Consider the following 18,546-nt stretch of genomic DNA (forward strand, 5'->3'; position numbering starts at 1 on the left):
ATACTAGTTATCTGACACAGGGAACTGTACTGTATTTATATAACGTAATGAATTATAACCAACCGTCGTGAAATACTGCTTCCCCCCCCCCAACAACAAGGGAGTTTCATTTCAAGGAGTATTACAGTAGCATATACAGGTTACTACATATCCAATGCTTTCCCCACTGAAGCTTACAGGAATTTCTGGAGTAATGTAAATGAGCAGATGACCAAAGACTTGACTTCCAGTTGCGTACTGCTGATTACCTCTCAGCAGATCATCAACTGAACGCGTAAGAAAAGGACTGCTTCTCTTTGCAGTTTTTTCTGCTTCAGCATTGAACCAAATTTATTGTATTATCTCAGGTTAAAGGCTAGATGTATCAGGAAGGTCTAGTACAAAATTAAAGAGTGAAGATTATATAGCTCCGTTCACACTCTCCCACCAAGTGCATCAACAGGCCCTGCGGCCACCTGCATACCGCACTCTGATCCATGGTCAAACATTCATAGAGGGATGGTCTGAGAGATTTTTCAAATGGCAAGCAGGCGTCAGGATCATAAGAACAAAGGTTCCTTGGACAAAATCAAAAGTGCAGGCAAAGGCACTGATCCATCCACTAACAGAGAAGGGAACTCACTGTCACCAAAAGATCCAGAAACTCTGACACCTGACCTCCCACAGCCAAGTCTATGCTAGTAAATAACACTGCAGGAGAAAGAAATCTGTAAAGTGAAACAAGGACCTAGTATCCACAATACGTGTTTTGCAGACTTCAGGCCAGCATTGGTCTGTTGGCATCTACTGCGCATCCACTAGCAGCTGGGACACGTTAGGTGCTCTCCGCGGCGGCATCTTCCAGCTTAGTTTCATACAAAAGAAATCCACTCACATGTCCTGAAAATGCTCTGAACAAGAACTAAAGCACAGTAAGCGGGGACGGATCAGAAGATCCACTGTGCAAGTACATCCCTAACCCCACTGAGCACACTGGGGCACAGGCACCCTGTAATGGTCTGAATTCAAAACCAAAGGAGTGTGTGGAACAGAGGCCCGTGAGGTAAAAGCACTGGGAATCACTGCACATTCCATTCGTTGTTACCATCGGATCTCTGGCACTTAGGGACCAAAACACCTGTGATGTTACTCTGTTTTATCTGCTACACCAGGAGCTGTTCAGAAGTCATTGAGCCACGAAGCTCAGCCTGCCAGGCTCAGATTCGAAAAGCGTTTAAATTGACCCAGGATGAGGGATACAAATGCCTCTGCAGCAGCAAATGCAAGCGTTCAGATACATGCTATTTTTGAGGAGGCTCTTAAGCAGTTCAAGATATAAAACTGAAGAACGGTTACTCTTGCCAGGCAACACAAACTGCGCTTTGTAATGCCAGTTTGCCATTCCAGAAACACAAAAAGGAACTTGGCAAGTCTTTTGGCTGAGATGAGAAATGCTACAAGCACAATGCCTGGACAAATGGACAGAGAACCAACTTGGTAACCTTTGGAGGTGCAACTGAGCATGGAGTCTGCTTCCATGCACACTGGAAGTTTCCTGGCAAGTTTTAAATAAAAACCACGCTGCATATCCATTTCTGACCATATATGTAGAACTCAGAATCTCCACTCCATGTGAACAAGCCCTAACTCGTAGGCTATCACTTTCTGAAAACAAGGCTAAATACACTGCCACATACCCCAACAAGCTGTTGTAAATGAACATCTCTAGAGAGTCAACAAGCGTAAAGATTTCTGATGAGTAATACCATATTATGGTCAAACAGGTGCAAAGAAAAACGTAAGCTCTTTCCAGTTAACTCTGCTAATCTGGAGAAAGCCTCCCCGGACTCAGGTGGTTATGAAAGCCACGCAGTCCTTGCTGAGCAGAGTCATGCAGAACCTGACCTCACCTGAGCAACGGCAACAAAAATGCAGGCCAGCTTTGACCTGCACACCACGTTCCTCTCTCAGCAGTTCAGTGCCTGACAGCTCATTGATTTTTAGTGGGCACACAGTGATCCCTGCACCTCCTCAAAATGTGTAAGTCTTTGACTGATCTCAGAAATGAAAGAAAACCCCATCCTGCCTATTTGACCTCGCTATTTGTAGTCAACTTAGTGTTTTACTCCACGTAAGCAGAATCTTCAAAGTCACCTCCATCACAACATGTGTTAAAAAAAAAGCCACGTAATGCTTTGCTAAGGTGGCATTTGCAAAAAGAACAAACAAAAACGCTACTCGTTTCTGACTCCCCAGCTAAAAGATCTCCCCTATGAAAACGCACTGCAGCTGCAATCATGAGTTAGTGTCCTGGTGCCAAGTCAGAAATAGAAGTTGGTAGAGGAGGATCTCAATTACTTTCTTGTCCTGTGTGTCTACAGCAGTAAGGATGTAATGATGTGACATATTACTTACTACACAGCGAGTTACTGAAACTATATCCCTGCAATGAGATACATGGCTTTAGACTCAACCAGCAATTGCCCAGAAGCAATTAGAATTGCCCTGAAGCTGTACAGAGTTGGATTACACACGGCTTTTTACCTAAACCTGAAACCTCAGACTCAAAAGAGTTCTGGTTTTGGTTCCAGCACTGCAGCAGACTTTCTGAGGTGGTCTGTATCAGGATTTTCAACCTCCCTCCCCTTTTTACCTTCACCGCTAAAATGGTAATATTACTTACTAGGCCACTTCTCAGGATATCAACCAGTTCATAAGACTAAAGCATTTTAAGGAAGAAGTAATTTTATTTCAGAAAAAAACCCCCAATTAATCCTACTTCAAAATAAACCAGTAAAACTGCTGCATGAAAAGGAACCTTCTCTCTGCAGAATGCAGTATCTGTCACAAACTGAAAATATACTGTTAGCATTTTTAATCTTTTTTTTAATTAGATCTTAACAAACCAAAAATATTAACTTAGTACAATCAAGAGCAACAAAGCCCTTAAGGAAAATTGTCTGTAATACTAATGATGATTTTCACCATTAATCAAGACAAAGAATTGTTTAATAAAGGAACATCAGAGAAATCCCTCATTACTGAGCACTACCATCAGCTCCTAGTGAAGTTGATGAGAGTTCTTCTGAACGTCAGGGCTCACCCGCTTGCTCAGATGTTGAGTTACTGCCTTTATCTTGGCTTGTTACTCAGCTAGTCTTTGCCAAATAGGTGACTTCTGTCAACTGCAGACAAACTGAGGTGGCCGGAATGTGCTGTGCACCTGTTAAGTGTTTGTTCCTGGCACACCGTTAGAATACAGAGGTTACTATAAAGCAGATGCAGCTACACTGACACTCACGATTTGGGTACGGCTCTTGCAACTATCCAGATTTCCTCTGGCATGTAGAAATGGCATGCCTGCTGTGTGAGCAACGGAAGCAGTCACTTCTGCATCAACTTTTTCAAAAATGGTGATGAAGAGGGATGTGTACTAGTACTTGCCTGCTTTAGGACTCACATTTTTGAATGAGCCAGAAAGCTGCCCTTTGCATAGTGCCTTGCAGAGAAAGGCTCCAACCTGTAACTCCTCTAAGGTAACACAGAAGGTAGGTGAGCATTTCAGGTGTGTACATCCAGTCTTCCCTGAATTTCAAACAACTCATCCAGTGGATGACGAATGGAAGGGGCCGTTGATATATGTCTGTTTGTCACTCTTGCTGCATTCTGATCTCTACAAGAGGTTTTGGTCTTTGAGCAATTCCTTTGACAACATAAACCCCGAGTTTCAATAGCTGTTGTGTTGAAACTGTGTGGCACATGATTATTCCAGATGTGATGTTCTTCCTGGACAGTTCCTCAGTGACACAGGCCACAGAGGAAAAGCAAATTGCTACACACAGTTACTCATCATTCTTATTACTGCTCTTATTCTTAAATCTAAACTGTATTAGTAGTCTTGTAATATTGGCTGCAGTTCCTAAAGCCCTGTTCCCCAACAGACACACACCTTTTTCTTAAGACACGGTTAAGTTTTGTTCCAGATGAGGTCAGAGACAATACAAGAGTGAGGACGGAGTCCAAAGAGTGAATTTAGAGAGCAGAACATCTTAGTTAAAGCAAGGAAGCTGACATTATTCTCTAGCCTCTCAGGTAGTTCTTGTAAGCACGCTGTCTCTAGACTGCTAATTAAATACAGGTATGAATTAGACTAAATTCTTAAGAGAGAGAAGAAAGCCCTAATTTTGAATGTATTAAAACAATACCAATAAAACCCCTGTAATATCAACTCAACAGAAAACTGCAAGAAGTAACCTGCCATGGGAAATCTCTGCCTGTTGCATTTAAGGCCCTTGTCTCAAAAAGGGTCGTAAGAAAGCAAGCACTCTTCTGCCTTGTAATTTTAGCCTCAGAAACATAGGTAGTTAGTCAAGGAATGAGCTTGGGGTTTGTCTTGAGAAAGAAGTTGACTTACTTCATTATGCTCCAAGCACCCGATCATCAGTTCTGTTAGGATAACCACTCCGGTCCTCCCTACCCCTGCGCTGCAGTGAACCACGATAGGAGGGTTGCAGTTGTTGCTGCTGTCCAGCACACTGTTGGTGTGGCGACGCACTGACTGTATCTCCTCCAAGTAAGCTGCAAGATAAAACGCAGGCAAAGTTGCAAACATCTGTATGTCCAATATAAAAAACAGGGGGGGGGAAGAATACAGAAAAGTCTTTCTTTGTCAGTGTCAATAATTTACTTTTTTTACAACATACTAATTATTTTGGCCAGGATGCACTGAACAGCACTGAATCCAGAAAATACCAGCTGGGTGTCAATTATTACTTGGGAGTCTGCTCCTTTAAATTAAATAGTTCTTTGAAAAAATTAAATTCTGTTTTCCCCTCTGCAAATCTCCAGGTCCCTTAAGCAGATGAATCTAGACATTACTTACAGAAATTCCTGCTATTAACAGGCTGGGATCAAAACAAAAGCTAAGTCCCATTGAAAGTACTGCCTGTCCAAGCCAGTATCACAGGTGGGAAGCGAGCATCCATCTGCCCCATTTCCTTCTCCCTCCCTTCTAGAGTGAGACAGGATCTCACCCAACTCTTTGCTCAGGGTTTGTTTCTCAACGGCTATGAGCCCTTCTGGGAGCTCACTGTCTTTGTTTTCCCTGAAGCCATTTCTGTCTAGAAAGCGCATGACTCAAGAACGGTTGCCTTGTGTGGCTGTCTTAGTGTTGTTGAACACATTCTACTGTCAAACTGCACAGAGAACCTTATACACTGGAAGTTCACCTGCTTAGATAAACACACCATAAACTCCAACTCTGACCTCTAAACATCATTCCAGCATAGTCTAGATGCACGATACAGACAGACCTCACCCAGAAAGAGCTATCCAGATGCAGAACTCTGACACTTGGCTTCCCACCAGTCAGAATGGGAAGCAAGATCTGAGCTGAACTCTCCTGCCGTGACTCTTGGTATCATGGCACTGCAGCTTGAGCAGCCCTTCTGACACAGGCAGGCTGTGGCTGGAGGCCTACCAGCATCAGAAAAGCTGCATTTTAATGCACACAGTGAAATGGGACCATACGTGGTGGCAAACAACGGAACACAGGAAACGGCAACAACCAGGTTCCAATTACTGCCATGCCCAACCACGGCTACAGGGGTTGGTAGGAGAAACAAAGAATGAAACGAACTAGGAACTGGGCAATGGTTTTGCCTTAAAGACAGATCCCATGGCACTCTTTCACCAAAGCTGAAACATCATTTTTATTTTCTGCCCTAGTGACAGAACTGGGAAAAGGAGGACATGAATTTACATCAATCTTACACCAGGCAAAGGAGAGCGGATCACTAAAGGACTGTAGCTGTGTCAAGACTGAAGTGGAACTAATGGTCCTTGCTGAGAGAGGACTTAGCTGAAACAGAGCTATGCTGCTGCAGCTGCAAAGCTTGCAGGAACAAAGAGGGCAGGCATCTCCGCTGCATCAGCACACCACGTACAGACTGCTTCAGCAGCAACTTGGAGATCTCTGCATCATGCTCTACTGTAGCGCCAGAGATGTGGCTTTAGTTAAATAACAGCTGAATTCCTATTACTTAAGACGGTAGTGTTTGTTCCTTGGTAAGAAGTAGGAGGTGTTATTAGCTCATTACAGATGAATATAATGTCTGTATTTTCAGAAATGCATGAACCAGGATCATATTTAATTGGGAAGGCCCTTAGCATTGCCGGGGTACACGTGGTTAGAAAAGTGGCAGTGAGTTCAGGCTTACTGCACGTGTGAGGGAGCCCTCTGCTCTTTTGTAACAAGTCTGGTGCCTCTGGACTACTGAATGCTGCTGTCAGCAATAAGGGCCTCCTTTGAAACTGGAGGAGTTGTGCCATATTTCACTAGTATCTGAACCTCTCTCACCCAGACCTCTCTAATCACGTTTGTGTGCAGCCCAATACCTCCTACACTTATTAGGAAGCTGGGAAGTGGCAATAACTTATACTGACAGATCAGCCAGCAGAGGTATCCTATTATTTAAAATTTCCTGAGTCTTTAGAACTGCTGCTGCCTCTGATTTTTCCTCCTGTTATGTCAGGTCTTTCAGGACCAAAATCCTCAATCACCTTAGCTGCCGCCTCTTGAGTGCCACTTTTTTTCTCCAAATCACAGCAAAGTAAGTACAACCTGGTTGAGGCCTTTGTATGCCACAGCAATAACAATTTATTATCAGTACCACAGCTGTAACTAAGTGCAGTGAACTGAATCCAGTGTGAGCAACCTTTTCCTTGATGTATTTTATCATGCAAGTTAAAGAAATCTTACATAAAAAGCCTTGGACTTCTTCTGGACACCCATGATCTGGCCAGTCAGTATACTGCAAATGCCACACTGTCCTCTCTTGTCCATAGAGAAGATGCTTAACCTTCAGACCAGTAGTCGCATAGCAGCCAGAGTCTGTGCGGAACTTGGTTGTCACCTTGAACTTCCCATAAGTGGCTGAGCTGTGCTTAGAGCCCAGTTTAGGCCAATAACGATGACTCTTACTTCTTCCTCCCTCCTTAATAACACACACACACACACACACACAAAAAAAAGCCATTAGTTTCTTCAATTAAAATTCTCCACAAACAGAGGGCATAAAACATAAGCCAAGTATTCTTATTTCAAATTACTGGAAGAGCAAGGAGCATCCCACAAAGTAAGGAAAATATCCATGAACTATATGGCTGAGAGTTTTAAGTTTTTCTTAAGCATAAAAATGCTTGAAGAACTCACTCTTGTCTTGTGGCAAAAGCCAGCTACTGCCTACAGCACCTCGGTAAATATTCTCCTCCTGGGAAAGCCTCTCCTTTAAATGGAAAGAGATTCTCTTCAGCAGCTTCTAAGTATCTGTTGATCAGCCTTGGGAACTGGACAGTGACTTGATGTACTATGGCACTCCCTGTGTTTGCTAAAGCATCCAGGCGTAAGGCTGAATGCAGCATTATCTAGCAACGCGTGCCAGTTCTTATAACATAGCACATAGTTCTTGGATGACAATAGAAACAACTGTTTTGCTTGGCATATGAATAAAAAGATTTTTTTTTTTCTTTTTCTTTTTTTTTCTTTTTTTTTTTTTTTTTTTATATGGAGACTTGTACGGAAACAACAGCTTCTGGTCTCTTTTCAGCTGATAAGAGTGACGGTATGCAGAACTGACCTTGGATGGGGTGGAAGTCTGTGTCATTTTAACCAGAAGCAGTTCAGTGCTCTCACATTCCAATGGAAACATCTTTGTTTGGTTTGGCCAAACTGAAGCGAAGCAGGGGGAAGGGGGGGTTCTGCCCATTTCACTTTAGTACTTGCCAAGCAGGATCAGAAAGTTACAAAGTGTAATACTATAGCAGTACAGGCATATGTTCAAACAGAGTAAGAGGAAAAAGGGTTGCTGATAGAAAAGGCAGGTTACTGGAGTGGGAAGTGATGGTAACAGGAGATTTGCTCACATCAGAACGAACTGTACCTCTGTGATTTTACATACCTCCTCAGCTGTGACCATGGCTATAACGTTCACCCCCTGTTCCCACACCATCTGCCAGAAGTCATGGCACGTGTGTGGCAGAGGGCCTTGGGTAGCAATGTAGTGCCACTCCTCTCCACCTACAGTAACCTGGGGGTAAGGAAAAAAAAAAACCCCAAAAAAGAAACAAACAGTCAGCACCCAAATTCTCAGCAACATCTGTATCAGAACTGCCCTTTAAACAAAAGAGATCATAATGGAACCTTTACTTCTTTGTTCTTCCACTTCTGTTCAAAATACTGAACAAGAATCAGCCTTTTGATAAGAGCAGATCTGATAAAACACAATCTTTGGTGCTTCCAAGTCCTTTCTTGATGCCCATACACATAAAGCCTTGACCAAAACATCACCTGTTTTTCTTGCCATTGCATCTGGAGCATACAGATCAAAACATAAATATTTTTTTTGAGGCCCTGTTCTGATATGGCTTAAGTATAAATAAGCAGCTGACTGAATTCCCTGGGCTTGGTGACAAACCCATGATGAAAGAAAAACTGGAGCACTAGAGGAGGTGTCTATACGCATTAAAAAGGCATTGCATTGCTGCAAATTAACACACAGTAGTGTGTAAAGCCTGAATGCAAATGACATTTTGCACAACGAAAGCTAAAGGCCTCTGCTGTTTAGGACCTCCCTCAATTATTTTCCACTCAGGCAAAAACTAATTTCTTAAACAGACTCTTAGTACACTGATCACTGCTGAAGACATGGCCAAGCTGTCCCAGCAGATGCGGTTATGCCCACACACTGTGGTACCTAACACGGAGCTTGGGTCGGCCTGTTGCCAGCTAGCGATGAGATCAAGACAGGCTTCATTTCCAGTTACTCTTCCTCACTCGTTCTGGGTTTTTCAGTGCAGAAGCTGCAAACTACTAGACGTAGTAAATCCAGCACATTAAATGGCTTTCGAATCAAACGCCATGTGAAATTTAAAATTATCTAAAGCCGTAGTCATGTAAATCTGTTTCCCAATACGTAATTGGATCACTAACCACGTCTTACAGAAATATTTGTGTATTTGCATGACAACACATAATGAAATTATTTTTAAGACACTAACACATATGTTTACATACTATAAGTAGTGCCCTGAAAAGACCCAGCATTAGCCTGGAGCTAACCAGTGTAAAACGCTGTTTCATTTACCTGAGGCAGATCTTCATACATACACATTTAAAAAGCAGAAAAACCCCACGCTTTTATATAAAAAATATTATTTTACGATAGATTATTACTATGCATCAGTAAAGGCTTCTGAAACCGATTTTTTTCCAGCATTTTAGGTAAAAAGCCAAACCACTTTTAGAGCCACTAGGTATCATTTGAAAATATGCTTAAAAGCATAAAAGGAAAAACAGATGAACTAATTATTTTGGGAAGTTAAAATAGTTTTCCTTCTCAGGCTAAGACCTCCTAATTCCATATATTAGCCCAGAGCCACTTCTCACAACAAAGGTATAAATCCCAAAGAAGATGATTTACAACAGAAATACTGACACGTCCATAAATACCAAGGTGCTGGCGGACAACGCTACAAGGAGCAATCAATAACTCTGACAGGTTTAACCATATACTATATTTAAAGTATAGGTCTTTGAGTACATTTGCACAAATACAATCAATATATTTGTTATTCAAGCAGCTGTTCATCAAGCAAAGACCCTTGGGTTTTTACAGCTGTAACCAGCATAGCATTTGTATGACAACAATTTTTTTTACTCCATTGAAAACTGTTTTCAACCCTGTATATCAGCTCATTTTCTTATTTCATACTATGCAGCACTCCACTCTTTGAATTGCACCTAAAATCCACCAGACCAATGCAGGTAGACTCCTCAAGTTCTTGTACTAGCTGGGAATGAATATAAACTGCACAGCACTAACCGGCGTCTTGCACTTAGAGGGAGAGGTCTCGTGCTTGCACACTCGTCTGCAGCCCTGAGTGCTGGTATAGTATTACTGAGCTTTTTGAGTTAACGCTGACCTCACCCAAACAGTCAGGTGAGGTGGTCTTAGGAAATTTTTTGCTTAATCCATAAATTTCATTCCAATTTTTCTCTCTGGTACAGACAAATAACTTTGTATCTTAACAGCAAAGGTCAATGGTAAATAAGCAGAGAACTACTGTGAAACTGTGGGGCTCACAGACTGAGCAGTGGGAGCTGGAATCCCCCAGGCATGGATCTTATCAGGATGATATAGGAGTCGTCTTTGTGTACTGACTTCTGGTCCAAATATCCAGCCTCCTAGCACATGATATGAAAGGACCATAAATAGTCTGGAGGGAACGGGATGCCTGGAATGTTTACTAATGCCCTAACTGCATGACATTAAAAATTGAACACTGGGCTGCAAACACGCACACACACACACTGTGCTACTGAGGTAAATTTTACAGATGCGATTTCACCTCCTAAGCAAAAGCACATCTGCTTGGCTTCAGTACACGCTGCTAAGAAAAGCGAGAGGAAAATGCTGGCAAGGACCACTGTCATACGCTAAAACATTTGTGTGTGTTCCTGGGTGCTCCATGAATGTGAGATGCATGCGTGTCCAACACCGACATAACAAGGTAAAATGTGCACTGAAAACTAGCCAGGATGGGCTTTTTTCTGTCTAGTACTGCTTTGTGGGCATAATTTATGTTAGGAATCTCTTTTTTTTGGCCTCCTACATAGTAGATGAAAAATTTTGGGCATCATCGTAGCAATGTCTGATTATGCAAAAATTCAGTATCTGCTACCTACCAGGCTATATAGAAGTGACAAACTGCCAGGATCATGGTTCAGAAATTGTTTTGGATCAACAGGATTTAATACTGTAAATCACAACCAAGGAGGCCAGCAAGTCTCTTTAAACGGCTTTTAGTCCAGGAAAATACAGGATGTTTTCTTTATTATTTTTAAATTATTTCTTTTTAATTTGAATTTTGACAATGATAAAAAGCAGACAGTCCTCTCCAACAGCAAAAGAATCTGTCATCTGAGGGAGAGGAGTGCTGTTACTTCTCTCAGGGTACAGTAAAAGCCAACAAAGGACTTTGCAAATAGTACTGGAAGCTTAAAGAAAAACTGCAGCCACTGCAGGACAGTTCACTGTTACAACTGGCCACGTTTGTAAGTAACAGTCCGAGCAGAAATTACTTCTACATTGAATTAACAAGAAACCTGAAGTTTCTTGATAAAAACTTATTTTGAAACATAGAAGTTCAATGCAGCATCCCATCAGAGACACAGATATCTTGGTAGTATGATGTCCTCTTTATCAACACATACTTTTAAAAGCAGTCAACTCTCAAAAGAAAGAAATACATTCTCTCTATATATATAATTGCAGTATCTATGCAAACATGCATTACTCAACTACATACTTTTTCTTTGAACATGGAACTGCATACATGGAGCTACATCCCTGATTTTTACATATTGTTTCCTATATGATAGTAAACGGAAAAAATATTTCAGTCAAACCTCGTGCAGTATTTCTTTCAGGCTGCACCAATCGGTTGCAGAGACTCATTTTACACAGGGTCGTTGTTGCCCCCAGCAGCCTGCCAGGCTATTGGGACTGATAAATCAGAACACATACTGACTGCTCATTCTTTCAGGTACAGGGAGGGACATGACAACTGTATTACCTGCTGGTATTGGGGCTGGTCTAACACACCTTCGTGAGGTTTAAGAAACATGGCATCTCTTTCTGCATTAACCAATAGAGACGTTCCACAACCAGCTGGCAGAGGTAGGCATAAAACCCAAAGGATGCCTGTCTAAAATGACTTCCCAGTCTTCAGCAATTAAATCAACTCATGCATGTTAGTTGATAGGGGACTTTACAGATGCCCATGCTGACACAAGGGTACAATGATGTATGCTAAGTTACGATTTCAGAACCTCCAGGGTTACAGAAAATGGTGCTGTGCACCCAGAAATGCAAGCAAAGCTTTAACATACCTTCACTTGCAAAGCAAAGTTCAGGAAAGCTTTTACCTTTATGTGTGAAGCATTGATGTAGCCTGTATTATTTTCTTTGGTTGGCACCAGCTCTACTCGGTTCTCCTCATAAGGAACGACCTCCCTGATGCGGTTGCGCTCAGCGTTTTCAGGCAAGGCAGCAGTGGTGAAGACTCCATCTACCTTTTTCTTTGGAATCTGCTCATATTCTGTAAACACCATCCCCTCTTCCAACTTCCTCTTCAAGATTTTGCACTAAGAGTTAACAGAAAGGAACATAAATCCATTAATTCTTCCTGGAAGAATGTTTACCACTAGATCTATCCATCCATTCTTTGCATTTCAATATACAGCCATAGTATTCTCTCACTCGCTTCTTTTTTCAGTTGCAGTTATCTGAGGAAACACGACATACTGCTACTGGATGAAACCACAAGCAAATTTTACATTTTTACATGCTGCTTCTACATATTTTAAGACTGATACCATAAAAAGCAAAACGATGATACATACAATCCTGGTTCAGTATGAATTTGTATGTGATCTCACTGCAATAGATACTTGCAAAACTATCTTAAATTTTTTTTTTAAGGAAGAGAATCATGCAGCAAGAAGCGTGACGTGGTCCACATTTTCAAAATTCTCCCGTAACTTGGAAGTAAGCGATTTCTGTGGCTGAACACAACCCCACGTACGTACAGGCAGAAGTTAAGTTCTGTCATCTGCATACCAGAAAATACAAGGCTGCAAATTTCTATCCAGAAAGCCAGAAAGGTTCTTTGCAAGTATCTCTCGAGTCTTCATGGTAGCAACTGTTTTTAATTTCTGAAATTCCATATACATGCACATACCCGCATGGGCAAACATCAGGAGGCAAACTTTTTTTTCTTTTAAATTTAATCCCATTAGAGACATTAACTGAACTCATTAGTTAGATCAGAACATGAAAGACAGTATCTATAGATGATCACTGTAGAAAGACTGCCTGATCAAGTGAAAAGTGTGCAAAATGTTAGATTTACAGCTTGATCTTGTATGATAACATATGGTCACGTGAAACTGAACAGCCTTAATTTTCACCGACTTCAGTAAACGTTCAAGACATTTAACACCTTGCCAGCATCCAAAGACAGACCAGTGTTAATGACAGATCTTTTCCATTAATGGCTCTAAAATTTTTAAGAGATTTTTTTCATGGTTTAAATCAAATTTTAATATTTTAGAAACTTCACGCTGCTAGGAACAAAGGGAATGAGCAACACTTCATGAGCCTCCATCTTACCCTCTCATCCATTGGCACCTTGGCGACTTCATCCTGGCTGTCCTCCGGCACTGGAACCCTAGCAACTGAGAGTCCGTTCAGTGCTGCCAACATCAAGGGCCTCTTCTGGGCCTCCAGGCCTGCCATCTTCTGCTTTTCTAGATTCTTTTGGCAAGAAAAGGCACGTTTTCATCTCTGTGTGATTATTTATAATGCCAGTAAAATGCTGGAATGTTTTTTTAATCTCCAAAATCTGCAACTCTCTGGCCAAGGAATGCAGATGATCACCATTAGCATCGTAAATTCAAATACAACCTCTATTCTTCCTGTTATTCCTCAAAGGCCTGCTCCTACATGAGCACAGAATTTTAATTTCAAAGAAGCAATCCCAGCATATAATACAGTTTAGATGCCATCAAAAGGCATACAAATACAATCTCAAGCATTTTTCTGCAAACATTATTCTGAATGTAGGACACACAAAGCATCACCCTGTTACGTTAAAGTAGCACTACCGTAGCCAAGATACCTGGGGCATCTTTTAAAAAGCAATAATTTCAATCTATTACAACAAACAGTAAAACATAGGCCATTGTTTCTCTTCTGTGATGGTGATACGTAAAATGAGAAGTCTTCTGATGCACTCAGCTATTATGGTGATTCAAATAGCACCCATGATATATTTTGCACTAAAAACTGAGCTCACATATCCCAGAAACTGAATGTTAACAGCAGCCAGGGAGGGATATTGTTTATTGTGTTCACGCATCATGTTATGCTGTAACATGGAGAACCAGAGTATGAATTTTAAACTCACCCTGCCGCCCCTCTCCTTGTGCCACTGGGAGCTAAAACATCAAAAAAGATGACAGACCATCTCCAGAAGTACCCAAATTAGGAATATTTTATTCCATTTCACTAACAGTTCTTTCTGCTGGATTTGGAAGGAGAGATGAGCACCAGGGAAGCCTGGTTCTCAGCATACATACGGAAGCTGTGGTCACCACACAGGCCAAGCCTGGCTCCTAGAAACACACTACTGAACCTGAATGCCCTCAGAAATATGCAAGTGGCTTGATTTTCCAAAAGCTTGTTAGCTTTTTCTCTCACCACTGGATTCCTCCAGAGCACTAAGTAAAAAACAAATAGAAAACAAAAATCCAAACTCACTCTGCTTTCTTTTCGTACTTGCGGAAAGCAGGAAAATGCCAGTATTTTTTCCTTTGGGGATTTTATTATTGTGATTATTTGCAAGGTAAAATAGAAAAGTCTGTGTCTAAGAGATAAAGGTCAACTTACCATTAATATAACATGTGATTCCTATGACAAAAGGAAGGTCTGCATGTGTTAAGACTGCTGATCTAGGCTGAAGCCACCTGAAAAGCTTAATGCTAAGACTGTCCCTTTACTTTCAGAACAACAAAGCACCTTCTGACCAAAGGCTGAACTGAATGATTATTCAGAGAAAGAGGACGCAAACAACATCTCTAAACCATCTTCTCACCTTCATTTCCATCCTAAAATCCCTTGGGTTCCTGCTTCTCAATACCTTCTTTCCTCAGATGATTAAAAGAGCATGTATATACGCCTGCTGTTACCACCAATGTCTACACTATTCAAAACATTACATTTTATAGTCAAATATCTGTTTTGCATTTAAAGGTTAAGCTTCTGGCAGAAGTCAATTCAGTCTCTATGATACAACTTGGTGGCCCAAGCTTGATTCCTAACCATTACATCAGTGTAAGGATCAACAACGAACAAGAAGTGCTATACATATGCTTAGAAAATTTTTTTGAATATACAGTAGTATTTACATCTAACTAGTTACCGATCTAGTACCTTACAAACTCTTTTCTGCTCTGGACCATTTAGATGCTTCATTTTTTTCAGGAATCCTTTTTGTTTCAGATCTCAGTTCTGGGGGGGGCAGCGGGGAAAGAAGGAAAAAAGAACTATGGCACACACTTTGCTTTCCGTGCCTGCTGTTGTACTCCCCAGTGTTACATCAAGCACAGATATAAGTAGTGCTTACTAAATGGTGAGCACCCCTCATATTTTTGACATTGCTTCCAGTGGCACTGAAGCCTTTAAATGCTTTTTATTCTAAATTCATTGCAAGTTTGAAAAGGACCCTATTTCATAGACTCATAGAAAGGTTTGGGTTGGAAGGGACCTTAATGACCATCTAGTTCCAGCCCCTTGCCACAGGCAGGGACGCCTTCCACTAAACCAGGTTGCTCAGAGCTCCATCCAGCCTGGCCTCAAGCACTCCAGGAATGGGGCATCCACAGCTGCTCTGGGCAGCTGTTCCAGTGCCTCACCACCTCATAGTGAAGAATTTCTTCGTGATAGCTAATCTAAACCTACCCTCTTTCAGTTTAAAGCCATTCCCCTTTGTCCTATCGCGACATGCCCTTGTAAAAAGTCCCTCTCCAGCTTTTCTGTAGGCCCCTTTAGGCACTGGCAGGCTGCTGAAAGGTCTCCTGGGAGCCTTCTCTTCTCCAGGCTGAACAACCCCAACTCTCTCAGCCTGTCTTCACAGGAGAGGTGCTCCAGCCCTCTGAGCATCTTCCTGCCCCTCCTCTGGACTCACTCCAACAGCTCCATGCCTTCTTATGTTGGGGGCCCAAGAGCTGAATGCAGCACTCCAGGTGGGGTTCTCTTTTTTTGGTGCAGCCCAGGATACAGCTGGCTTTTTGGGCTGCAGACGTTCATTGCTGGGTCATGCTGAGCTTCTCGTCCACCAACACCCCCAGTCTCATACTTGAGTACATTTAAAAAAACAACAACCAACCAAAACCCCTAAAACCCAAAACACAATCCAGATCCTCAACCCCACATCGGCTACATCTGTACCTCTACATCGGCTGCATCTGTAATTAGATATCCAGCCACTTTGTTATTGGCAAAACTGCAACCCATATTCTACAGCTACCAGTGTTTTATTCAAATAACTATATTATATAAAGGTAGCAGGAAATGCAATGAAAGAGATCGTTTGAAAAACTCAAGAGTTTCCATTGTGCTGTATATTATGTGATACCTGACATCCCTGCAAAGAAAGAATAAAACACTAGTGCTGAAACACAATCTCCTGCCCATCTCAGCAAACACATTTCAGACTCGCCCTGCGCTCAGATCCGTGGGGGCTAGCGAGCCACGCAGGCAGCTGGGGAGCGGGCATTGCGGGGCGCTCAGCCTCCTCGTCACCCGGCTGCTCCACCACCCACCTCAGGCTGGCACCGCTGCCAGGGCAGCACATCATCAGCTGCATCAGACATGGGTCTGGCCAGCGGCCGAATACCCGCAGCAGGGGAAGCAGGCAAGCCCAACAGCACCGCATGAGATCAGCCCCTTTGGTGGCCATACAGACCCACGAAACCAAATTCTACGTGGCACTTGATATCACACTTCCTAACTTTAAGCAAATTGTCATCTTCCCACTCGCGTGTCCCCCCAAGTTTAGGGATCCAACAGTTTTCTGGTAAGGAATCTGACCTGTATGATTACGAATTTCCAAGAAGGCACTGCAACAGAGGAAGGCACTTACCCTCATCATGATTTCTCTTTCTATAATGCTGTCCTCAATAGAAAACATTTCAGACACAGGCCTTTCCTTGACAGGTTCTTTCTTGACCCGCTCCTTCACACTCGTGAGGTCAGGCTCTGAGATAGAGGGCCCGAGTGACGACCCATTTATTGCCATTTGATCAGTTCGAGAGACACTAATGGCTTTGGAAGGCCCTGGCCTCATGGCTTTGGCCCTGGCTACGGCCACAGAAATGCTAACATGGTCCTGCCTCAGGGCTCCATTGCTGACACTTTTACGAGGCCCAGGATACTCTGGAGGAGGTTTATTTGGTATTCTAGCCAAGGCAGCTTGCAGCTGAGCACTGTACTCCATGTTCTCATGGAGGGCTGTTATCCGCGACACCGATTCTGGGGTTTCTTCTTCCTCTTCGCTTTCACTGCTGTGTATCAGCATCGTGGCATCAGAGAATGTCTTTTTGTGATGATAATGAGGAACCTGCTGAACATCGTGCCCCATCTGAACCGACTCTTCTGGCTGCACCTGCTCCCGCAAAGTGTTCCTGCGTGGCAGCGGGGCATTTAAAGTTTTTAATGCCATGGCTTCTATACCACGTACCATATTGCTGATGACCTCTAAACTATGGCGCTTGTTCACAGCGCTGTGGTGCTTCACTGCCATGAGGGGCTCGCTGACCTCCTGCAGCGACTGACGGATGACTGGCGAGCTGTCCTCTTGGAAGGTTTTTACTGAGAGCTGGACTTTGCGAGTGACCAGGTCGGGACTGCTCCCACTGACATACTTGTGCCGGTGGCTTGCCAGGTCTGGCGTGCTAGTGGCAGGACGTGGGCGCGGGTATGGAGGTGGGGGTCTGAAGAGATAGTTCTTTAACATGTGAGCAGTGTTGTAACTCTGGCTGCTCTGCAGCTGCATGTTAGCCAGTTCTGGTGTGCTGACAGTGTGGGATATGGCACTGGCTGCTGTCTTATTTTGAGCAGCATTATTAGGGTTCATTTGGTCAGTCGGGGCGACGGGCTTGTTATAGCCACCACCCTGGGGCCCGTATGTAATTGTGTAAGGATGTCTCTCTCTAATCTCAGGCTGACTGTAAACTAGGTCTTCCGGCTGGTTATAAGCATGTGTGTTTCCAATATTGAGATTCCTCAAAGACTGACTTTGGCTATCCATCTGGATCACCCCTCTCTTCATTTGCCTCATGACAGTTTCATAATCTGGAGTTGGCCGGTAAGATGGTACTATGATTGCACTGTGTCTGTGGCTGGGGATATAGTCTGCTCTCATGATGTCACTTCCAGGGATGCTCAGATTTGAGGACATTGGTGACGCCTGGATGAAGTTCTGTGAGCGATTGAGGGAGTTCATGCTGTGGGCGCTACATACGCTCCCATTGGGTCCATTACCATTCAAGTAGCTGAAGTCCATTGGACACCTATCCAAACTGGTCTGAGACCTACAGTAGAAAGTTTCTTCATTTCCATGGACAATGCTATCTGTGTAGAACAGAGATAAAGGCATTGACAGTTTTAACATACGAGGACTCATTCAATGGTAACAAAACTTCAAATGCAGTCTGCACCAAGAAATACAGACAGCTTAGTGTACCACAGCTACAGGGAACATTTGGTCTTGGGAGCATCCTTGAGTCACTGAAATGGAACTAAAACAATGCTACTCATGTAAACACTCCCAACAGTTAGCAAAATACGGTCGGTCAGATGCTCGTGGGAGACACGAAAGGGGAAAGAGAAGAAGTGTTTTTGCCCCGGGTGGCAAGGAAGAATAAAAGGGCATCTCCTTCCCCAG

The 18,546-nt window shown here is 42.9% G+C and overlaps 1 protein-coding gene across 1 annotated transcript in view; it reads right to left on the minus strand.

Annotated features, from left to right (window-relative positions):
• The window catches only part of PTPN14 (protein tyrosine phosphatase non-receptor type 14), a 121,523-nt gene that overhangs the window by 8,376 nt on the left and 94,601 nt on the right, over positions 1 to 18,546 (minus strand). The window contains exons 13-18 of the mRNA XM_037405310.1: positions 16,744 to 18,233; positions 13,212 to 13,355; positions 11,966 to 12,184; positions 7,938 to 8,066; positions 6,740 to 6,974; positions 4,394 to 4,557 (exon numbers count right to left, since the gene is read on the minus strand). Coding sequence (XP_037261207.1) covers positions 4,394 to 4,557; positions 6,740 to 6,974; positions 7,938 to 8,066; positions 11,966 to 12,184; positions 13,212 to 13,355; positions 16,744 to 18,233 — 2,381 coding nt within the window. The remainder of the gene's footprint in view (positions 1 to 4,393; positions 4,558 to 6,739; positions 6,975 to 7,937; positions 8,067 to 11,965; positions 12,185 to 13,211; positions 13,356 to 16,743; positions 18,234 to 18,546) is intronic.

This window comes from Falco rusticolus, chromosome 12 (genome assembly GCF_015220075.1).
Source record: "Falco rusticolus isolate bFalRus1 chromosome 12, bFalRus1.pri, whole genome shotgun sequence".
In the NCBI taxonomy this organism is placed as follows: Eukaryota; Metazoa; Chordata; class Aves; order Falconiformes; family Falconidae; genus Falco; species Falco rusticolus.